Source organism: Cololabis saira, chromosome 10 (genome assembly GCF_033807715.1).
Source record: "Cololabis saira isolate AMF1-May2022 chromosome 10, fColSai1.1, whole genome shotgun sequence".
Classification (NCBI taxonomy): Eukaryota; Metazoa; Chordata; class Actinopteri; order Beloniformes; family Belonidae; genus Cololabis; species Cololabis saira.
Genome location: NC_084596.1, coordinates 11,537,393 through 11,559,121, shown reverse-complemented (window position 1 = coordinate 11,559,121; position 21,729 = coordinate 11,537,393). Strand labels below are relative to the sequence as shown.

Here is a 21,729-nt window from a genome sequence, read left to right as displayed (position 1 = left end):
CCTCCGACACGTGTGAGCGCTGATGTTATGTGACAAACAGCCATCCTTGAAACTAACTTGTTTGTCCCTCCTCCTCCGACTCCCTGCAGCTTCCTTGGTGACACAGAGACTTCTCCCTGAGGAGCCAAGAAGCAGACGGCTCATGACTTCTGACCAGGACACGAAAGTTGTAGCTGAACCACAGGTGCAGCAAGTACAAGAGGCAAAAGAGAACACGCATTTGGTGAGTTTGCCTCTCGCACAGGAAAACAAACACCAAAACCTGCAGCAAAACTTCATTTATTCTGTGCCTTTTAATCTTCTCTCTGGATCAGGGCTGGGGATCGATTCAAATGTCAAGAATTGATTCTGATTCTTAAGATTCAGAACCGATTATCACGATTCAATTCGATATGGATTTGGGTTAGTGTTATTAAAAATGAATGAATGATTTTGAGCTGTTACCTGGATTACATGAGTAGTTAGGCAAAATATTAATATTAGGATGAAACTTTATAGTTTCACACCACGTGCATGCGGGAATTAAATGACCTGATTACTGGGATTAAATTTCAATTAAAAAAAAAAACGATCATCAGACATACAAATCTATTTTTAACGTATTTATTATTTTTATTTATTTATCTTTAAAATTCAACACAGACCTACTCTGGACTGGGTGTTTCCAGTCTTGTGATTGAGATATAAGTATCTATCACTATTCAAACTGGATGTGCTGAAACCAAACCGCTTGTGGTCCCAAACTACAGCAGGTGCATTAATCTGATGAAGCATCGTGTGGTGGTTTGAAACCAGAGCAGTATCTTCAGAAAACAGTCGTTCCCACGTTACCAGTCTGACAATAACCAGGTGTACAATTGGAGCAGCTAAACGCTAATATAGCGATTGTTTTAATAACTGTGTTGTATGAACCATCCCAATGAGAAATGGAGCAGCCGCTGTTTGCTTTTGACTGCAGTTGATTTCACACACTGATTACATACAATAAAGAGAGAACCAGGAGGCATCGCTGGTAACCAAATAACCGTGACCCGGATTTATTTCTGTTCCTTTTATGAGCTTCAAACTTCCTGTTGATCGTAGGCATGACATGTTAGTCTCACAAACACTCACACGGCCGGTTCATTCCTGTGTAAGTAGCGCCGTTATTCATCCCCGGTCTGCTGCGCCAACGACACGGAGGAGGAACAGGTGGCTGTTCGACCTCTTTTCCATCAAGTGAGGTAGTAACGGGGCTGTAATCCGTGCTTTTGTGAATTGAAACTGCGGACAGGCCTAAGAGAGGGACGGTTTCTTTACTTTTGTTCTAAACATTAGGGCTGGGGATCGATTCAAATGTCAAGATTCGATTCCGATATTGATTTGGGTTAGTGTTATTAAAACTGTTTTTTGAGCTGTTGCATGAATTATATGACTGTAGTTCTGCAAAATATTACTACTAGTATTATATTGAGATTCAACAGCAAGTATTGCAGCTAATGATGCTGTAAGGATCAATCACCTCCCAGAATGCTGATAGAACTGCTTTCAGAAACATCATGTGGGTCAGAATTACCAAACAGATCCAGGGAGGAAACAGAGACGGATGAAATCACTTTTATTTTTTCCCACATTCCATTTTTATTTGTTTGTTATTTGTTTTTGAGCATTTGGTTTTTAGTATTTTTTGCAAATGTAACCCCAATGCAGTAAATAAAGTAATGAAATATAGACAATTTATGCAATTATAACCTAACACTTTAATGTTTTCATACCTTTAAACATATTTAAGGGCCAAAACATGGCACCAGTTATTCTCGTATCCAACAAAACATTCCTTTTTTGGGGATAAACAAAAAAATAACCAAAAGTTGTAATTTAATGATGAAGAAAAAAAATCGATCTTTAGACATATGAATCGATTTTTAGGAATTAATATGAGAATCGATTTAGAATTGGGAAATCGATTTTTTTCAACACAGGTACTAAACATACAGAATATGCTTTCTGGAGATGCTGAATGAGATCAATGCAATTCAAAGTGACATGTTGCACAGACTGGACGCTACATTAGTAGCGTTAAAAACCGCTGACGGGTGAAGTTGGGAGGGTTTTACAACTGCTCTGCCGTGGGGCTGTTAAGATGGATGTCTCCGTATGTTGTACTGTGTTGCTGTCACTTGGGGGCAGTCTCTCAAATATGGATCAGTTTGAGGCGTTGCCGGCCTTTTCGGTATGTTTGTATGCCACTGATAGACTTGGCGTTGTGCTGCTGTGGAAAACGGAGACTCCATGCCAGACAAGGATCTATTTTGAAGAGATTGGTGTCAAATAATGCAGATTGTGCAGTGCACCCAGCCGCGTCCTCGTTTCTTACATTTTGCACTTTTATCCGTGTGATTTGGTCAGTTCCTGCTCCAGCTTAAATTTCAACCAATTGGCATTCAGCCCCAGCAGCTGGAAAGAAGTGGACTCTGCACAAACCTGTTTTAGGAGTGGCTCAGATGATGCAACATTTTCTCAGGTGTTCAGCTACTTTGATGGATCTGTGAAAAGCTGAACCAATTCATACACCCCATTAGGAATGGGCGATATTTTACCGTTCACGATAAACCGTCAAAAGAATTCCTCACGATAAGAATTTGTCATCTCGCGGTAAAAATGATAAATTACCGTTGATGATGTTTTGAAGGAAGGAAGGAAGGAAGGAAGGAAGGAAGGAAGGAAGGAAGGAAGGAAGGAAGGAAGGAAGGAAGGAAGGAAGGAAGGAAGGAAGGAAGGAAGGAAGGAAGGAAGGAAGGAAGGAAGGAAGGAAGGAAGGAAGGAAGGAAGGAAGGAAGGAAGGAAGGAAGGAAGGAAGGAAGGAAGGAAGGAAGGAAGGAAGGAAGGAAGGAAGGAAGGAAGGAAGGAAGGAAGGAAGGAAGGAAGGAAGGAAGGAAGGAAGGAAGGAAGGAAGGAAGGAAGGAAGGAAGGAAGGAAGGAAGGAAGGAAGGAAGGAAGGAAGGAAGGAAGGAAGGAAGGAAGGAAGGAAGGAAGGAAAGAAAACAAAACCCTTTTATCTGAAGGAAGGAAGGAAGGAAGGAAGGAAGGGAAAAAGGAAGGAAGGGAAAAAGGAAGGGAAAAAGGAAGGAAGGGAAAAAGGAAGGAAGGGAAAAAGGAAGGGAAAAAGGAAGGAAGGAAGGGAAAAAGGAAGGGAAAAAGGAAGGAAGGAAGGAAGGAAGGGAAAAGGGAAGGGAAAAAGGAAGGAAGGAAGGGAAAAAGGAAGGAAGGAAGGGAAAAAGGAAGGGAAAAAGGAAGGGAAAAAGGAAGGAAGGAAGGGAAAAAGGAAGGGAAAAAGGAAGGAAGGAAGGAAGGAAGGAAGGGAAAAAGGAAGGGAAAAAGGAAGGAAGGAAGGAAGGAAGGGAAAAAGGAAGGGAAAAAGGAAGGAAGGAAGGAAGGAAGGGAAAAAGGAAGGGAAAAAGGAAGGAAGGAAGGAAGGGAAAAAGGAAGGGAAAAAGGAAGGAAGGAAGGAAGGAAGGGAAAAAGGAAGGAAGGAAGGAAGGGAAAAAGGAAGGGAAAAAGGAAGGAAGGAAGGAAGGAAGGGAAAAAAGAAGGAAGGAAGGAAGGAAGGAAGGAAGGAAGGGAAAAAAGAAGGAAGGAAGGAAGGAAGGGAAAAAAGAAGGAAGGAAGGAAGGAAGGGAAAAAAGAAGGAAGGAAGGGAAAAAACAAGGAAAGAAGGAAGGATGGGAGAAAAGAAGGAAGAAAGAAGAAAGAAAGAAAGAAATGAGCCAGAAAGAAAGAAAGAAAAAAGGATAAATTCCCATTGATGACTTTTTTGTGTAACAAACATGGCGGATCTGAGAGCAAGATAGATTTATAGTTGAAAAGGTGGAGTTGAATTGGTATTTTTTCCATTGTCATTTTTATCGTTATCGGGATAAATGCCAGAAATTATCGTGATACATTTTTTAGTCCATACCGCCCAGCCCTACACCCCATCCTCCAATCCACAGGGCCCTAAGGGCCTGCTGTTGTTCTGAGAGGTTTTCTTCCCATGTCTTGACTGGTCAGAGCTCTTTTGACACCGTGAGGAGGACCTACTAAGGATGAGGTCAGGTTGACCGACTATGGCAGAGTGTATACGAGTCAAATAATCCTCAGTGAGAGGTTCCAGTTTCATTCTGTGTCCTCAGATCATTAAGGGCTGAGACTGTTCAACATATGAGTCAGTTTAAAAAAAAAACTAATTCCTCTCTCGCTGTCTGCTGGGTGTGTCTGAAATTGTTAAGTCACTCTGCGTGTGTCCTTATCAGGCATTAGGCATTTCTGAAATCCAATTTGATCTTTTCCATCATAGCAATGGAGCCGAAACCTCCGGCGGTTATTATCTTAGAAACTCTTCTCAGAAAGGCTGCATGAGGACGTGTGCGTCCCTCTGGGCGGATAGTTGAACGCTCTTGCCTGCCATCATCAATCACGCTGACAAAACCAGTAGGTTGTTGTAAGAACGTATCACCCAGATGATGGGGTTTAAACTGGTCCAGTATAACTGGTGAGGAACTGGACTGCAGCAGTTCAGTCAACGTAATTACCGTAATATAATATAATATAATATAATAATGTCAGAGTCCCAATTATCCACTGGGTGGTAGCAAAATATTTTTTATATTAAACATCCCAAATAAAGGCCACAAAAATATTCTACCATATGCAAATATAGTCAACCTAAACACAAACAAATAACCTTAAACCTATTGAAAGGTTTGTTTTAGTGAGATCTCACTGATGACGCGTTATGAAGTTGAGCGACTTGTGTATCAAAGAAAGGCAAAAAAAAGGAGGAGAAAAGAAGTGAGCTCGTAGCCTCCAGCACTTTATAAATGCAGGTCCAAAATAAACACCTGTTGATTTGACTGATTTAAGCAAATACATTTGGTGTTTTACGGTACATTGATCGTGAAAATGTATGCAAATCCATAGCTTCAGTGTGCCGTATAAAATCCTAAAACGAACAAACCGGCATTTATCATTCAGAGGATAATCTGTGATGCCTGGGTAGAGAAGTCTTGGTGATGATTTTTCCTGGAAGCACCTTGAGCGTATAACCGACGTAATTGACCGATTTGACTGGTTGGGGAAAAAAATAATTGACAGACGGGTCAACTGCCAGCGTGATCTTCTGAGGCCATTTTTAAACCACGTGATAGAGGATTGATTTTTAGAGCTCCCCTAGGGCTGGGCGATATATCGAGATTTTAATATATATCTATATATTTTCAAACACGATATGGTACGAGACAATATCGTTTATATCGATTTTTTTCTTTTTTTTTTTTTTTTTTTTTTTTTTTTTACATTTTTCTTTACATTTTTTTTAATGATTTTGATGTAGCTTATTTTGTGACAAATTGACTTGAATGTTTTATTTGATATTTGCACAAATGTTTTGTTATTTGAAAAGTCTGCCTGTTACTGTCTACATTGTATTAATTGCACAGTGTATTTTAATTTAATTGTTATGCAGGAAAGGGATATTTGTTTTATTTTATTCAAGAAGCATTTTTATTCTATATATGCAGGCAGTTTATTTTTATTTCATTTGTTTTATACATTTTGATATTGTGCAGACCTCTGTTAATAAAGGTAACTGTGTGACATTTGGCACGAGGCTTTGTATTAAAACTGACTTTTTTTAAGGGTTTGCCTCAGAAAAAAATGAAGCTAACAGAGATGCTATGCTATAATGCTTTGGGGGAAACTCCAATTAAGGCACAGAAAAAATATCGATATATATCGAGTATCGCCGTTTAGCTAGAAAATATCGAGATATGACTTTTGGTCCATATCGCCCAGCCCTAAGCTCCCCTCTTGAAATCTCTAACCTTAGGCAGACCATTGATCTCACTGGTTATAACTTGAGTACGGATTCCTCCAAAGGCTTCAGGTAATTGATTAAATATCTGTCACCCATGGATCGGCATGATTTGGCCACAATGATCAAGCTTGGGTTCCCGATGGAGGAGAAACCTCTGAATCCCAGTTGGAAGCACGCGCTTCCTCCTGTCGGATAGCTCAGCGCTCCGCTTGTCGTTATCATCAATCACAGTGTTGCTACCAATCCATCGGTGAACTCTGCGGCTGTCAAATCTGACGTCAGATCTTGTAGTGTGAAGGTATCCTAGCTCAAAATGATCCATCTGAGAGTGTCAGAGGTTGTTGTGACTTTACCTGTTGTCTGGTTTCTTCTTAGAGCTGGTTATTGTGTGAAACAGACGGGTATATTTGTCAAAGCCTGGGAATCCTTGTTCTTACTGCCTCATGATGTCGGGACATTCATTGTTCTTCTTATATTCAGCACAGGCTTGTTATTTTTGTCTTAAGTAATTAAGGTGTCTGTCTGTACATTGCTGGCGACAATCATTATGTTTACAGGACTGTCTCAGAAAATTAGAATATTGTGATAAAGTCCTTTATTTTCTGTAATGCAATTAAAAAAACAAAAATATCATACATTCTGGATTAATTACAAATCAACCGAAATATTGCAAGCCTTTTATTATTTTAATATTGCTGATTATGGTTTACAGTTTAAGATTCAGATTCCCAGACTATTCAAATTTTTTGACATAGGATATTTGAGTTTTCTTAAGCTGTAAGCCATGATTATTAGTGATGCACCGATTGTTCGGTAACCGAAATTGTTCGGCCGAAAATGGCAAAAAAACACTTTAGGTGTTCGGTGGAATAAGTGGGGAAAAAAACGAACAATTAATAACGGCGTTGTAATATAAGGAAATAGACTGGCCGCTCCGTCCCGTAACGTTGTGCACCACAAACATAAATCGTTGGCCAACCAAAAACTAACCCCCTAAGAATTTTACCTAACATTCACCACGAGGTGGAACCAAAACAACATAATGCTGGGAAATTAAAAAATGTTCATTTTTTTATGTTCAATAAATATTTTCTACCTTGTAATTTTGTAAAAGCATGCCTAAATCAAATGTATTTGATTTATGCAATGGTGAAAAAATTGGCAAAATAAATGAAAAACTGCTGAAGAACCATGTTCGGTATTCGGCCAAGTGTTTATTATTATTTTCGGTTTCGGTTTCAGCCACAAATTTTCATATCGCTGCATCACTAATGATCAGCAATATTCAAATAATAAAAGGCTTGCAATATTTCAGTTGATTTGTAATGAATCAAATTGTATGACATTTTTGTAATTGCATTACAGAAAATCACAATATTCAAATTTTCTGAGACAGTCCTGTACATGCACTAACAGATATTTGAATTGTTGCCTTAATCCGACTGATATCGGAGTTTAAAAATCTGTGTTTACACCTTAGCCGGGCCGAACTGAAGCTCTTGAGATCGAGCTTTTATTTCCAGATAATGCGTCCTAATCCAAGTTATTCTGGCATGTATGTGCAACCCACGCTTAGCCGAGCTAGCGGGAGTGGGAATAACAGTCAGGGCATGGCAACAACACGGTACCAGAAGAAGAAGAGGGAGACGTTGCTGCATCTTACCTGCAACATGAACAGATTAGTGTGTACGACATTTACAGAGCTGCTGCATTCATATTTTTGCATGTTGTTGTCCTCCTTTGCTCTTGTTTAGTAATTGTACCAGAAGAACACAAACGCGAAAGTGCGTGTGGCGACACCTAGTGTCGAGGAGTCAAACGCATCTCACTCAGTAATCGATTGTCTTCTCGCGCATGTTTACTCAGATTTCTCTGAACCTCCAGTTTGATTCTTAGCTGGATTGTTGCCAATAGCTGGATTTAGATGTGCAGGTAACTGCACTGACTGTGAACAGTAACGGCATATTCACTTCAACAGTTACACCAGAGCCACAGTACTTTTTTTTTTTTGCACCGCCCCAATCATGCTACTCAACGTTTCTTTTTTTTTTTCTTCTTTTTTTATAACTTTATAAGATTTTTCAATATTTTTTAAGACAAACAACCCCACGTATATCCCACCCTCCCTGGTTCCCACATACAAAGAAGATAATAGCAATAAAACAGAATATGTAAACAAGGGGGGAAAAAAAGATAAAATAAGTACATAAATATAATAATCATAATAATCATAATAATCATAATACCAATAATGATGATAAAATAAATAAATAGATGAATAACTCATTAGTCCAAACATCTGTAAGTTAGTAGTACAATTGAGGGTTTCCACACATCCAAGTAACACTGTAAACATGACAATTACTCAACATTTCTAATGTGGAGTGTAGCACCCTATAATGTAATAATTTCCTATAATGTAATAATTTCCTGAAAATGTAATAAAATTTGCACTTAACTCAATCGAAAATGTAATAAAACCCAATAATGTAATAACTTCACCAATAATGTAATAAAATATCCTGACGGATATTGTAATAACATTTATTACATGGTACTCAAAGTCAACAATTTAACCCAATAATCATTCTGGTGATTCAAATCCAGCGTATATAACATTCTTAGATTCTTAAAACACAAAATGTAGAACTCTGGACTGAAAATGAACATATTACATTATCTGTCAAGTATTACATTATCAGTTTTGAAAAAGAAAGACCCACCTAAAAATGTAATAAATTCCCAATAATGTAATAAGGTATTACATTATCGGTAAAAATGTTATTACAATATCAGTCAGGATATTTTATTACATTATTGGTGAAGTTATTACATTATTGGATTTTATTACATTTTCAAATGAGTTAAGTGCAAATTTTATTATATTTTCAGGCGTTATTACATTTTCAGGAAATTATTACATTATAGGAAATTATTACATTATAGGGTGCTACATGGAGAACTTGAACATGCAGTCCCAAAAGGGTTGTCAGTTTTTTATTTATTCATTTATTTTTGATTAATTAATTAATGTATAAAGCAGCCTGTTTGGCTGATTAACATCTCGACAGGGCAGCACAGACTGAAAGGGCACAATGTGGTCACTAGAGTGGGATGTTATGCCAAATTCTCGTGAATTGTGGCCCTGACAAGGAAAAGCAAAGCTTTCCTGCTGTTTGGGGGGGATTTTCTTTGAAGAAAACACACATGGCTGTTGGGATTGAGGGTGTGTTGTAACAGTAAATGAGAGTAAAAGCATACCCACCTTAATCCTCCTGCAGCTGTCATGGAGGCTGACACCATGTCTGGACGGCATCATACCGGTCTTGGTTTGGGTTTTCAGTTTTGCTTTTGCAGCATTTGGCTCCAGCGCTGTGGTTTGAAGGAGGCGTTTGTTTGTCCTGGTTATTCTTCCTGTTTGGGTTCTGGTACTTTACATAATTCTTTGTCTGGTGTAATGAATGTCGATGTTTTGGGTCATAGTCTTATTCAAAACGAATGCTTTTCCCCAGCAGAAATGTGAGTTTCCTCAGTGTGGTGAAGCATTGATGTTGGCGTGTCAGTGCAGACGGGACACGGGGGATTTGAACTGAAATCTCCGCGCAGTGTTTAGTCCCCACGGCTCCTTAACGAGTTTCAATCAGCTACTTCAAATAGGAAAAAATGTGGAGCTGAAGAAGTGGTTGAAAAGTAAGTGGAAGGCCTTCGGGCAGAGAAGAACTTCTTTTTTCCTTAGAGCTCCAAAATTAGGAAACGGAAAGAGTTTTTTTGTGCCTTTTTTCCACTTTCAGTTACACATGCTTAAGATTGGAAAGAAGATTGGCAACGAAAATCACGAAGCCGATTCCCCGAGATGGAGTCTAGTGGGCTTATGCCTCGGGCTGTAGGTCTCATTACAAGCCGGTCGTGGTGGGAAAAGCAGTCGCAGAACCAAAATACCGCTTCCAGGGTTGAATAGACACAAATCAGGATATTGGGGCTTCTGAGTAAAGAGCAGACGAATCCTTCTGCTTCCCCAGTTTTCAGCAAGTGAGGCAAAAGTTGTTCTGCCGATATTTAACAAAGACCGAAATCCCAAATCCTGTAAGAAGGTTTTCCAAACGGAAAGTCAGAGGAGGCTTTTAAACCGAATCTTTGACTGACATGCAACGTTTTTTTTAATATTTCCTCAGAAATATCCTGCACACTCATTATTATTGATGGACTGCAGAATGTGATTAAACTTGCGTACCGGTAGTAATTAATTATGAAGTAAATAGCTTGGCAATATTATAATTTTACCAAGACCAGACCAGGTTGTTGCAATAGATTATTAAAGTTAGAAATCGGAAACATTTATTTCATGTAAGTTACAGCCAATGTTTCTAGGAAGATAACCAAATTCAAGATCCTGTAACAGATTTCTTTATTTTAATCTGAGCAGAGTGGAATTGCCCCAAATCAAAACTGGTGCCAAAATAACACGAGCCATGTGTTACTGCCGAACCCTTGTTTCAGCTCATCCCTTATTCACACACACATGAATACACAACAACATGAAACACCATATGCCTCGCACATATGTGTGAGACGCACATCAGAAATCAAAATTGACCTATATATGTAGCTGCATATGTCAAAATCGAATCAGTTAAGGATGTCGCTTGAAAAGAAGAGAGCAAATTACTATTTTTGTTTCCCTTTTAGAACACCATTTCTACAGTTGTATAAAATCACACCGTACCAATTGGCATCTGCTTCATCTTGGGTGGGACGTCAGGAATGGGATGTGCAGACCGGACCGTGTTGAGAACTCAGGCCATGATGGATGCAGAATAGCAAGTTGTAAACAATAAGTAAAGCAAGAAAATGAACCACACTCTAGTGGTTGTTGCCTTACGTACGTCAAAAATGCTTAACAAATTTAGCAACGATGCGGGAGAAAGTTGTCCCGGGAAGGGAGAGGCGACACGGCGCATTAATATGTCATTTTTCTTGCATTTTAATTGGAGATTTAGTAAACGAAGTCTGAGATTTTCTGACAATATCAGAGAACAATCTCAGGAAATCTTTGGTTTGACGCACGGTTTGACGTAGGTCGGCCGATTTTGAGTAGATAATTCTTTGTCGAAGTACATCTTTCAATGCTGACAGCCCAGTGTATATGGGCCTTATCCAACTAGCATAAACCAATTTTTGATAGTTTTATATACAGTTGTGTTTACAAGCTGAAATCATGTTTTCTGTCAGTTTATTGCAGTTTAAGAAGTGATCATTTTTCTTCATTTTGCCGCAAAAAAAAAAAAAAAATGCCAGTCCTCGGGGAGCAACGATTAGTCAATATTTTTGACAAAAAAATTGATAATAAAAATAGTCACTAAGAATTTTATTATTGACTATTGTCAGCATAAAAGGTCTCAGCTGAGTGAGACATCTTCTTTCTTCGTATCTCTGCTGAGAGTTGTACGATAAAGTGCAGCGCCAGGTAAACGATGTGGTGGCGACTGGCAGCAAAGTTAATTAAAAGATGTATTTTTTAATGAACCGTCCATCTCTCTTGGTTGTTTTTTATTTTTATATTAGCACATCATTTAAACAACCTCGTGCAAAATTAAAAGCTGAGTTAAATAATTGAGATTCATAATCCGATTAGATGACTAATTGGTAGTTGTTTACGTTGTTTTTGTTTTAAATAACAAGGGCTAACCCCATACTCTTTAATGGGCTCCTGAGATGTGGTAGAAGTATATTCAAAGCTTCCTTTGAGGGCTGGGGGGCCACAGTTGTTCCCCCGGAGCCGTGTGGTTGGCAGTGAAACGCCGTGCTGCCGTTGACATTAGAGGGTTGGGCTGTCGTTTGCACTTGCGGGAGGAACCACTGTTGAGAAACTGCAAACGAAAGGCTCAGCAGGTGGCACCTGGGAACCTGACGTGGTTTATTTTTATATATCGTACCGTTAGAATGGGATACCAAGTGTTTTACCCTGAATAAAAAAAATAAATAAAATAAAACGGCGAAATTGAGGCGACTGCAGTAGCATTAGCCAAGTGTGCTAACAGACATCAACCTGTTGATACTGTTGCCATTAAGACAATCATCTATTTGCACCGTCCAGGTTAATTAATAGTTGTTGCTGCGCTCTAGGCCAGATTCCAACCTCTCGTCATTGTTCAGTTTGAATTGTTTCCATAGAAATGACGTCTTTGGCATGTAGTCATCCTTTTTAGCCGCTTTAAATGAACCAAAGCCGTGTTGCAGGTAGGGCTGGGTATCGATTCAAATGTCAAGAATCGATTCGATTCCGATTCTTAATATTCAGAATCGATTATCATGATTCGATATTGATTTGGCTTACTGTTATTTAAAATGTTTTTTGATTTGCTTTGTTTGGTTTATTACACACACACACACACACACACACACACACACACACACACACACACACATACACACACACATATAGTCATTTAGTCACATGCATACACACACACACACACACACACACACACACACACACACACACACACACACACACACACACACACACACATGCATGATCATATACATACACACACACACACATAGACATACACACTGGCTTGTTCACCTGCATGCTGGCTCTCTAGTTTTTGGGTTTAGGTAGCGGTAGCGATAGCTTAGCTCAGACTGCGATCAGATCTCAAGATTTAGGTCGATTGCTGTTCGTGTTTTGGTTGGCTCCGTGCCGGTTTCGTGCTTTGTTTGTGGTTTTTTTGTTGCAGATTTCCAGTGCTTGACGTGTGTCTCCGTGTGTTCCTGCTTCCTGGATTGGCAGTGGATGTCGTCACCCCCCCCCCCCCCCCCACCCCCCCCCAAAAAAAAACAAAAAAACACTGGGTTTGTATGTGTATATTTATGTATGTGTACGCATATGTGTGCGTATATATATATGTATATATTACATATAGTAATAATGCACATATATACACTTTTGGTTTCTACCGTCATGGTATCAATCAATAATATGTGTGCAGACAAGGGAAAAAAAAAAACAAAAAAAAAAAAAATGTTTTTTGAGCTGTTGCCTGAATTATATGACTGTAAAATAACTAGTGAAATAATAATTTCACAATAATTATTGTGAAATAACTAACTCAAACAGGCCTTTCAATATCCATTTAAAGTGCAAAAAAGAAAGAAATTGCAACAGTTTATGCAGTAAACAAATCATTAGCTTATCTAATTTATTCTGTCACCACGCACACATATTGCCATGAAGCACCTGGCATTTTTCAGAAGTGTCATGACAAACTGTGTGTCCGACTACTGGGATTAAAGTTCACCTGGAGAAAATGATGAATTAAAAAAAAAAAAATAGATCTTTAGACATAAGAATCGATTTTGTGGAATTAATATGAGAATCGATTTAGAATCGGAAAATCGATTATTTCAACACAAGCCTAGTTGCAGGTGACGTTTACGGTTGATATGTGAGAGCATTGTTTTCTTATTCAGTACGTCGACACGCTGTAACAGAAAGTGGAATTGTTGCCTTAATCCAACCGATTTCCAATCTTTAAAAACCATGTATACACCTTAGCCGGGCTGTAGTGGAATCGAACTGAAGCTCCTGAGATCGAGCTTTAAGTGCCAGATCATGCGTCCTAATCCCAGTTATTCCGGCATGTATACCAACCCACGCTTACCCGAGCTAGCGGGAGCAGTCACGGCATCACAACAAGACGGTAACAGAAAAAGAAGAGGGAGACTTTGCTGCATCTTACCTGCAACATGATCAGCTTTTTTTTCCCAACAATATCTTTATTTGTTTTTCAAAATCTTTCCAATGACACAAAAATAAGAGTGCTCTTACATAAAAGGAAACATCAAGGGCCGCTGAATTATTGTCCAGCAATCGAATCATATTCCTTACAACTCAGCTATTTATAAGATATCATAAAGCAACACTCAATTTAGGTTTAAATGAGAAAAGGAAAAAATAAAAAATAAAATAAAACCCCAAACAAAATAAAAAAATAACAAAAATCAAAAGGTTTCTCTGTTTTTGAAGGGTTAGCCCAAACAGACTCCCCCCTACAGGGTTTCCCAACTTTTCTACGTCTCCAGTTTGAATTTTCTTTTATTTATTTTGATATCATATTTATTCAAATATACATCATCATGGCTGAGAGATAATTCATTTTAAATCATGTACAAGCTGGAATCTCAAATGTCTGCATGGAATGGGTTAAGAAACCCTGTTTGAATGAAAGCATCCCGACAGTATCTGAGATACTAAATAAGTGTTTTACTCTGGTTGGGGTTAGGGCTGGGCGATATATCGAGATTTTAATATATATCGATATATATTTTCAAACGCGATATGGTACGAGACAATATCGTTTATATCGATTTATTAAAAAAATATATATATACATATTTTTTTTTTTTTTATGATTTTGATATAGCTTATTTTGTGAACAAATTGAATTGAATGTTTTATTTGAGATTTGCACAAATGTTTTGTTATTTGCACAACTGTCAACCTCAGTGGAAAAGTCTGCCTGTTACTGTCTACATTGTATTAATTGCACAGTGTATTTTAATTTAATTGTTATGCAGGAAAGGGATATTTGTTTTTATTCAAGAAGCATTTTTATTCTATATATGCAGGCAGTTTATTTTTATTTCATTTGTTTTATACATTTTGATATTGTGCAGACCTCTGTTAATAAAGGAACCTGTGTGACATTTGGCACGAGGCTTTGTATTAAAACTGACTGTTTTTTTTAAGGGTTTGCCTCAGAAAAAAATTAAGCTAACAGAGATGCTATGCTATAATGCTTTGGGGGAAACCCCAATTATGGCACAGAATAAATATCGATATATATCGAGTATCGCCATTTAGCTAGAAAATATTGAGATATGACTTTTGGTCCATATTGCCCAGCCCTAGAATGGGTTAAGAAACCCTGTTTGAATGAAAGCATCCCGACAGTATCTGAGATACTAAATAAGTGTTTTACTCTGGTCGGGGTGTATTTGACTCATCCGGCCCTCGGCGTCCACCGACTTTGTCGTTGTCACATTAGGAAGATCGGTCTCAGTCTGCCGCCCAGATTGAGTTGTTTTTGTTTCCTCTCCTGAAATACTGTATCATGTCTGCAGTCCGTCTCTCGTCTGCTGCTGGGAGCGCAGCTCCATCAAAGACAGAGACGGAGAGAGAGAGAGCAATAAACGCAGCGCTACACCCGCTGCACTCCTGTGACACCGACAATAACTCTTCTCTGTTCACAGCCAACAATGAATCACGTTGTTGTTGTTTCCTCCCGAAATGCGCTCAATCAGGGCATCAGTCAACCTTTTTTTCGTCCTGTGTGGACGGAGGGGAACATTTAAAAATGTTTTTAAAGGTCAACCAATACCCGGTACAAACACATCCGGTGATGTCATCAGCAGTTTCTATGGCAGCCAGCTCGGACAGGAGTGGGAGTTGTACATTAGAGCTGAGTTATTAGCATCAGCTGTGGCTGTGTGTCTGTCTGGCCAGACGCATCCTCGGTGATTTTTGTAGCGCAGCGTTTGTGAAGTACGACCCAGTGTGTCTCGCTGCCCATCTTGTTTCCTTTCAGACCTATTCTCTTTCTTTTCATCACTCCTTTAATCAAATTTCCTCGTCTCAACCTGCTACCTCCTTAAATAATAAACGGGGTTTCCCCTGCTTCCTCGTTATTGCCCAGGCGGTTTGGCTTATTAGTTGAGTGATCCATTAAAATCAAGGCTCAAGCAGAGGGGGGGGGGGGGTGATTTAATTTGAGCAACGCCCTGAGGTTGATTTTTAAATACGTTCATCGCTGGCGGGGGCTTCGTTAAAGCGCAGGTGAGCGCCTCAACGGTCTGCGAACAGCGCCGGCGGTTTCCTGGAGAATGACTCAGTGCAACGGTGACAAAACAAAAGCAGACACGGATGCTGAGCTGAAGCAAAAGAGCCAGTCAGCTTCCGCTACGTCACCCTGGCCCCACCAGGGCAGCCCAGCCTCGGCGCTGTCATCAGATCTGTTGAATCGACCCCAGGAGCTCGGCTGGGAGCGAGGCAGGCGGAGCGGGGCAGGGATGTGACGGGGGAAGGCTTCACCCGGAGGTCATGGGTTACGCCTGAAGGCAGACGATACGGAGCACAAGTCCTCATCAGCCCACCTGTGGAGATACCTGCTCCGTTGTTCCTGTTCGTCATGGACTGGGTGCAGTGGAGCCTTCTCCCATCAGCATCCACAGGAAGTGCATGGCCCGCCGTGCCGCAGGAGTTCAATGAGACGTTGGCTTTAACCACAGCTCTGAGCTACAGCCTGTTAGCTTGTGAGAAATGTATGCTCAGCTACTGCTCCGAACCCGTGAGTACATCCAGCAGCATCCGTGCAGGGCTGCACCAGCCTCTTCACACCATCTTTTATGTTTATATCTCTTTGCCTTTTTTTTAAAAATATTTTGCTTTTTTTTTTTTCTCTGGAATTGTATCTGTTGCAAAAACTGCCCCAGCAAGACGTCTGTGCAGCTCTGTGTTAATTAATTTGTCACTTTGTGCGATACTCTGTCCTCCTGATGCATGATTTATCTTTAGTTGTGATCATAATGGTAAACACTGAGCCGAGCTGGGGGGCAGGGACCTCCTTTATTGTTGGTTATCGTACGTTGAAGTCACTCGATCTTTGATTACCGTCCAACAGGACGGCCCGGGTCCTTAAAGAGTATTTAATTCCATTTTCCTAAAATAAGGCCTTTTTAAATGTCTTAATTTGTCTTAAATCTCAATCCAAGGGTCTTAATTTCTGAATCTTAATTTTCGAGGGGATTTATCCGGTCATCATCAAAAGGTTTTCTTACACTTTGAAAAGGAAAAGTGTACCTATGTTTACCGGTTGTTAGACGCCTCCCTCAGTGTTGCCATGTTGAGCAGGTTTCCTCCCAATTTGGCAGGTTGAATGAATGAATGAATGAATGAATGAATGAATGAATGAATGAATGAATGAATGAATGAATGAATGAATGAATGAATGAATGAATGAATGAATGAATGAATGAATGAATGAATGAATGAATGAATGAATGAATGAATGAAAAAAATGTATTGGTCACCACACCAAGTATGAACACTTAGGTCACAACCAAAGGGGCAGGGCTGAAGCCTCGGCTTATGAATGCCCCCCCTTCTTACATATAAATAAATACAACAAATGAATAATGGCTAACAACAACAAAAAACATATGCAAATTTACATGCATACCTATCTACTAACATACGTACCTACACATATATCCATACATGTACGTACATACATACATATATACAAGCACATTACATATCCACATACATATGTACACTACACATGCATACACTTACATACATGCATGTATCTGCACACACATATGCTAAAAAAGGGATTATTTAAATTATTATAAAAATAATACTCGATGTACCCATCCTTTTGTTTCCTTTCTTTATGCCATCATTCCATTACCCGGGAACAAGTCTGTACTTATCCAGGTTGATACAATTTGGGCTGCTTTTCCTGGTTTTTTACAAAATATTTAGGAGAAATTGTTAACAAAAAGTTGCCATTTTGCCAGAGAAAAGTATGAACTTACACAATAAACTCACTGATATTATATTTGCTTTAATCTACTCAATTTAAATGTAGTCTTTGTTTGGAGGCTCGACTTGTTTTGGCTTCATTTGCTTATGACTTGAAATTTATTAGGCATTTAATAATTGACTGTTTTAACATAGAGAATGTATGATTTTAACTGGTCTTTCATTATTTCGGCGGGTTGTACGTCGCGTTTGGGCTGGAACCTGTCAGCCAGATCTCAAATATGGATAAATGTAAATTTAGACAAGTGGCTTGAAATTTCCAGTTTCTGTGAACATTGGGTTTAAAGTGTGTGACTGTCATTTTGGTCTTAAATTTGTTTTAAAAATGGTATTAAAAACTCTTAAATGTAACTTGGTCAAACCTGTAGACACCCTGATCCAATGAATTGATAAATCCCTTATTCAGTTGTGATTGTTGTTGACTTTATTCTTGACCACTTTGGGCCCCTGAGCAAGGCCCTTAACCCTAATAGCTCCCCGGGAGCCAGAATAAAGGCATTATTATTATTATTATTAATAATAATAATAATTATTATTATTATTATTATTATTATTATTATTATTATTATTATTATTTTTATTATTTTTATTATAATAAGGCGACCTCTCTGACCAGCCTGTGTTGTGTTTGCAGGATTCCGCCAAGGTTTCAGACCTCAACCCCAATGCGAAGGCATGGGCCAACCACATGTTTAGCCTGGACCCCAGCGGGACTGCTGACGCCACCGCCGCCCTGCAGCCATGGAAGGACGGCTGCGATAGTTCGGCCGACCCCGGCCCCGAAGGTCAGCCAGCTGTTTGGGCTTATACAGATGCTGAACCAGTTAACACTAGCTGACCACTTGATTAGGTTCTCTTGTGACATGCAAAGCAGCAGTTTTGCTATAAGCCTCAATGCACATCTTCAACTTTTTTGTTTCAATTACATTTTTAAGTTTAGAAATCTCAAATTTAGGTGCATTTTTTTTATTATCGACTTTGTCATGACTGTCACTGGTGTCCATGAAGTAATAAACCCGTATATGATTATTTTTCCTGGCTAAAGTTCAAATAGAAAGCAGTCGTCAGAGTAAACAAGGGATGATACCAATGTTGTGATGTGTATTAGAGACTTAAAAGTCTTGAAATCAAACACGGAGGGCAGATTTTTAGATTAAATTGAAAACTTTGCTGTTAATCACAGGAAGTGTTTTCTGAATTTGAGTCTTAGTGCTATTTTTGTAGGAAAGAGTGGGGTGTAGTTGAGAGATTGTTGAAGTTTATGATAAGCAAGTGGCATTTTGGTTTGTTAAAATAATCATTGGGCTTTACTCACCAACCGACATTTTTGTTGTCTGTTTTTAGCTTTTCTGCTCCCGCCAAGACCCTTTTTTAATCATTCATACTCCATTTAATAGGATGTATGAATATTCCAGCCCCTCCCCCCTCCTTTAACACACACAAATGACTGTAATCATTCAGTTTGATGTGCTCTGCTAAGTATAGCCAGTGCAGAGGCAACAAGGATGTGGTGTTGAAACAGAAATGATTGATTAGCCCTGGTTTCACTCTGATTGACATCCTTGACATCGTCTCCTACGCCCACGAGGACATTCATGGGAGATTTATTGCAGACAACTGGTGACTCAGTACAGTCTTGGAGGGGAATCTGCCTCCGAGGAAGATAACTTTATTTGGGACGTGACACAAAAACTAGCTGGTAAAATAAAGGCCTTTTTATATTTTTAAGTGGAAATATGAATTAAACTGTGGTCCACTTTAGAAATATCCTTTTTAAGAAAGTCACTTACTCTCCTATGAAGAGCATCAATCGGTCGGTAAATGGGATTCTTCTAAAAGCTTTTATTATTGGAGGGATTTAAAAATGTTAATATACAGAAAACACAAGAAATTATTCATAGTAAATTTAGTGCATTTGGGAGTCGATGTTTGTCACGGAGGTCTGAACTATTGTTTCTGAGCAGGAAACTGCAGGTTAGTTTTCTTGTGAAAAGGGTTCGATTATTATTAGGAAGCATGATGACCCACATTAACCTGCGGTCTAGAGATTTGGACGGCACTCCAATGTTGTCTTTCTTTTTTTGTTTTTTGCTCTTTTCTGAAAGATCAGTTGTGCAGCGTTGGCAACAGAAATGTAAAAACAATAACACGAATAACTTAAATTTTATCTATGTAGCGTCTATTACGGCAAAAGTTGTCTTTAGGTGCTTTTCAGAGACCCAGAACAGGAACTTACGGATTATACATTTACAAATGCTAAATTATCTTAATGTTATCATGATTTAAACCTTATTTTGATAACATTTTAGAGCAATCCGTTGTTCTGATTACTTGATTTGTTTCTGTGTTTATTCTTAAAAAAAGAAATACTTAATAGGTCTGATTGCTGTCAAATATGAGATTATTTCCTCATATTGTCTGTCTGTCTGTCCCTTTATTTTTCTGTCTGTCTTTTTCTTTATTTGTCTCTTCTTTCTCTACTTTTCTGTCTGTCTTTCTCTTTATTTTTCTGTCTGTCTATTTCTGTCTTTCTTCTTTCTCTTTCCTTTGTCTTCTTTCTGTCATTTTCTCTTTTTCTTTCTGTCTTTCTTTCTTTCTTAAATGGAGAGAAATGTGTAATCCCAAAATGGAGTGTAAAGTTGTACAGTTTGTTTTGTTTTGCTAAATCAGGAAAAAGGGGTCCTCTTTTTATTATTATTTTTGGGTGCTAGTCAGGCTTCCTCTAACGTCTTTGGGTTTCTTTCTTTTACAAAGTCAGATGCTGCCTCTCTTACTTCTAAGATGATATATGACGGGCACCACTTCATTTAAATATGCTGTTGTTTTTCCCTAGTTGCTGTTTTTAATAGTTTTATTCTCTTTTCTGTCATGTCTTGACTTTTTATACCTTTTATCTCTTATTTTGATTTTATTATTTCTGTTTCCTTTTAATTATCAAACTGTAGCACTTTGAGATTTTCAGTAATGTAGAGTGCATTATAAATAAAATGTATTATTATTAAAAAGCTGCTGATATTCCTTCTCCTATTATTGATTACGATTCCCCCTGTTGATTTGCTGCAGGCTTTGAAGCCAGCGAGGACAAAGCTTACAAGGAGCCTCTGCTTGCTGACCCAGATGAGCCTCCCCCAGTACCAGTGATGCTGGCCGAGCCGGCCCCCGTGGCCTCCGTCACCCTGGAGTGCTCCGAGCCCGCCTACCCAGAATACCCCGAGCCCGGGACGCCGGGGCGCACAGGTGGGCAGCTCATCCACTCTGGTAAACCACGTTTACACTAGGGCTGGGGATTGTTAAGAACCTCACGATTCCATTCGATTCTTAAGGTTTCGATTCGATATTGATTTAAATGCTTCTATATCGATTCAGTAAAGGTAGAAAAACACAAATACCTGTTGGCAATTTTTCATTATTTTTATTTTCCTGCCTATAACACGTGGCATGTTACTTCACATAGAAATGAACTGAGCAATTAAACGTAGCAGCACCATAATGGTTCACTTGTGCATTTGTACTGTAGTACAAAAGTTAAAATAATTTAAAAAAAACACATGACAGTTCAGTGTCAACATGATCCGCAGGTTTGTCGTGTTGCTGTTGTATTTTAGTTCTGCCTGGCACAACTTAAGCTGCTTTCACATAGAGCGCTTAGACTTTCTCTCTTCTCCCGTCTCTCCTATTGGACGCACCGAGATGTCGTCACAGCGCGACACAGTGACATTAAAAAATTTTCAAGTCGGGCAGGCAGTCACGGCTTTTGGCGCCCTCTCGCGCGCCGCCGAGATCGGCGGCAGAGCAGTCCGCTCTTGTGCCGCGGTAGCACATAAATGAAAGGGAAAGCCGGCGGCGGTCTGCGCTTTGAGCTCTCTATGTGAAAGGGGCTTTACACACCTCCCTACTTTTGTCCGTTTCTTGTGTTCTTTCTTTAAATGGGAATTCAAAATGAGTCCAAACGTCTGATCTGAAAGATTTTCCACTTGCCATTTTATTGTTTGGTCGCGTGCAGCCACCATCCACAAAACGCAAATCATAAGAAAATGTCGCCCCCACTGGCCAGGAGGTGAATCGATTCAGAGGCGTTGCTTAATTGATATTGAATTAGGGCGGGGATAATTGCGATACATCGATTTTTCGATATTTTTACCCACCCCTAGTTTACACGGCTTCCACCGGGTCCAACCAGACCCTGTTACCTTCTGTTACCCGTCAGCCGGACGGGCCGGATCCAACTGGTGTCTCCCCACGTGTATGATTAATTGAAGGGGTCCATAACTTGAAGTTAAAGCTAGTT

The 21,729-nt window shown here is 39.3% G+C and overlaps 1 protein-coding gene across 2 annotated transcripts in view; it reads left to right on the top strand.

Annotated features, from left to right (window-relative positions):
* The window catches only part of larp4b (La ribonucleoprotein 4B), a 60,939-nt gene that overhangs the window by 14,348 nt on the left and 24,862 nt on the right, over positions 1-21,729 (top strand). For both annotated transcript variants that reach the window (XM_061731688.1, XM_061731687.1), the window contains exons 2-4: positions 90-223; positions 18,076-18,226; positions 20,505-20,678. In XM_061731688.1, coding sequence (XP_061587672.1) covers positions 143-223; positions 18,076-18,226; positions 20,505-20,678 — 406 coding nt within the window. In that variant the 5' untranslated portion in view covers positions 90-142. The remainder of the gene's footprint in view (positions 1-89; positions 224-18,075; positions 18,227-20,504; positions 20,679-21,729) is intronic.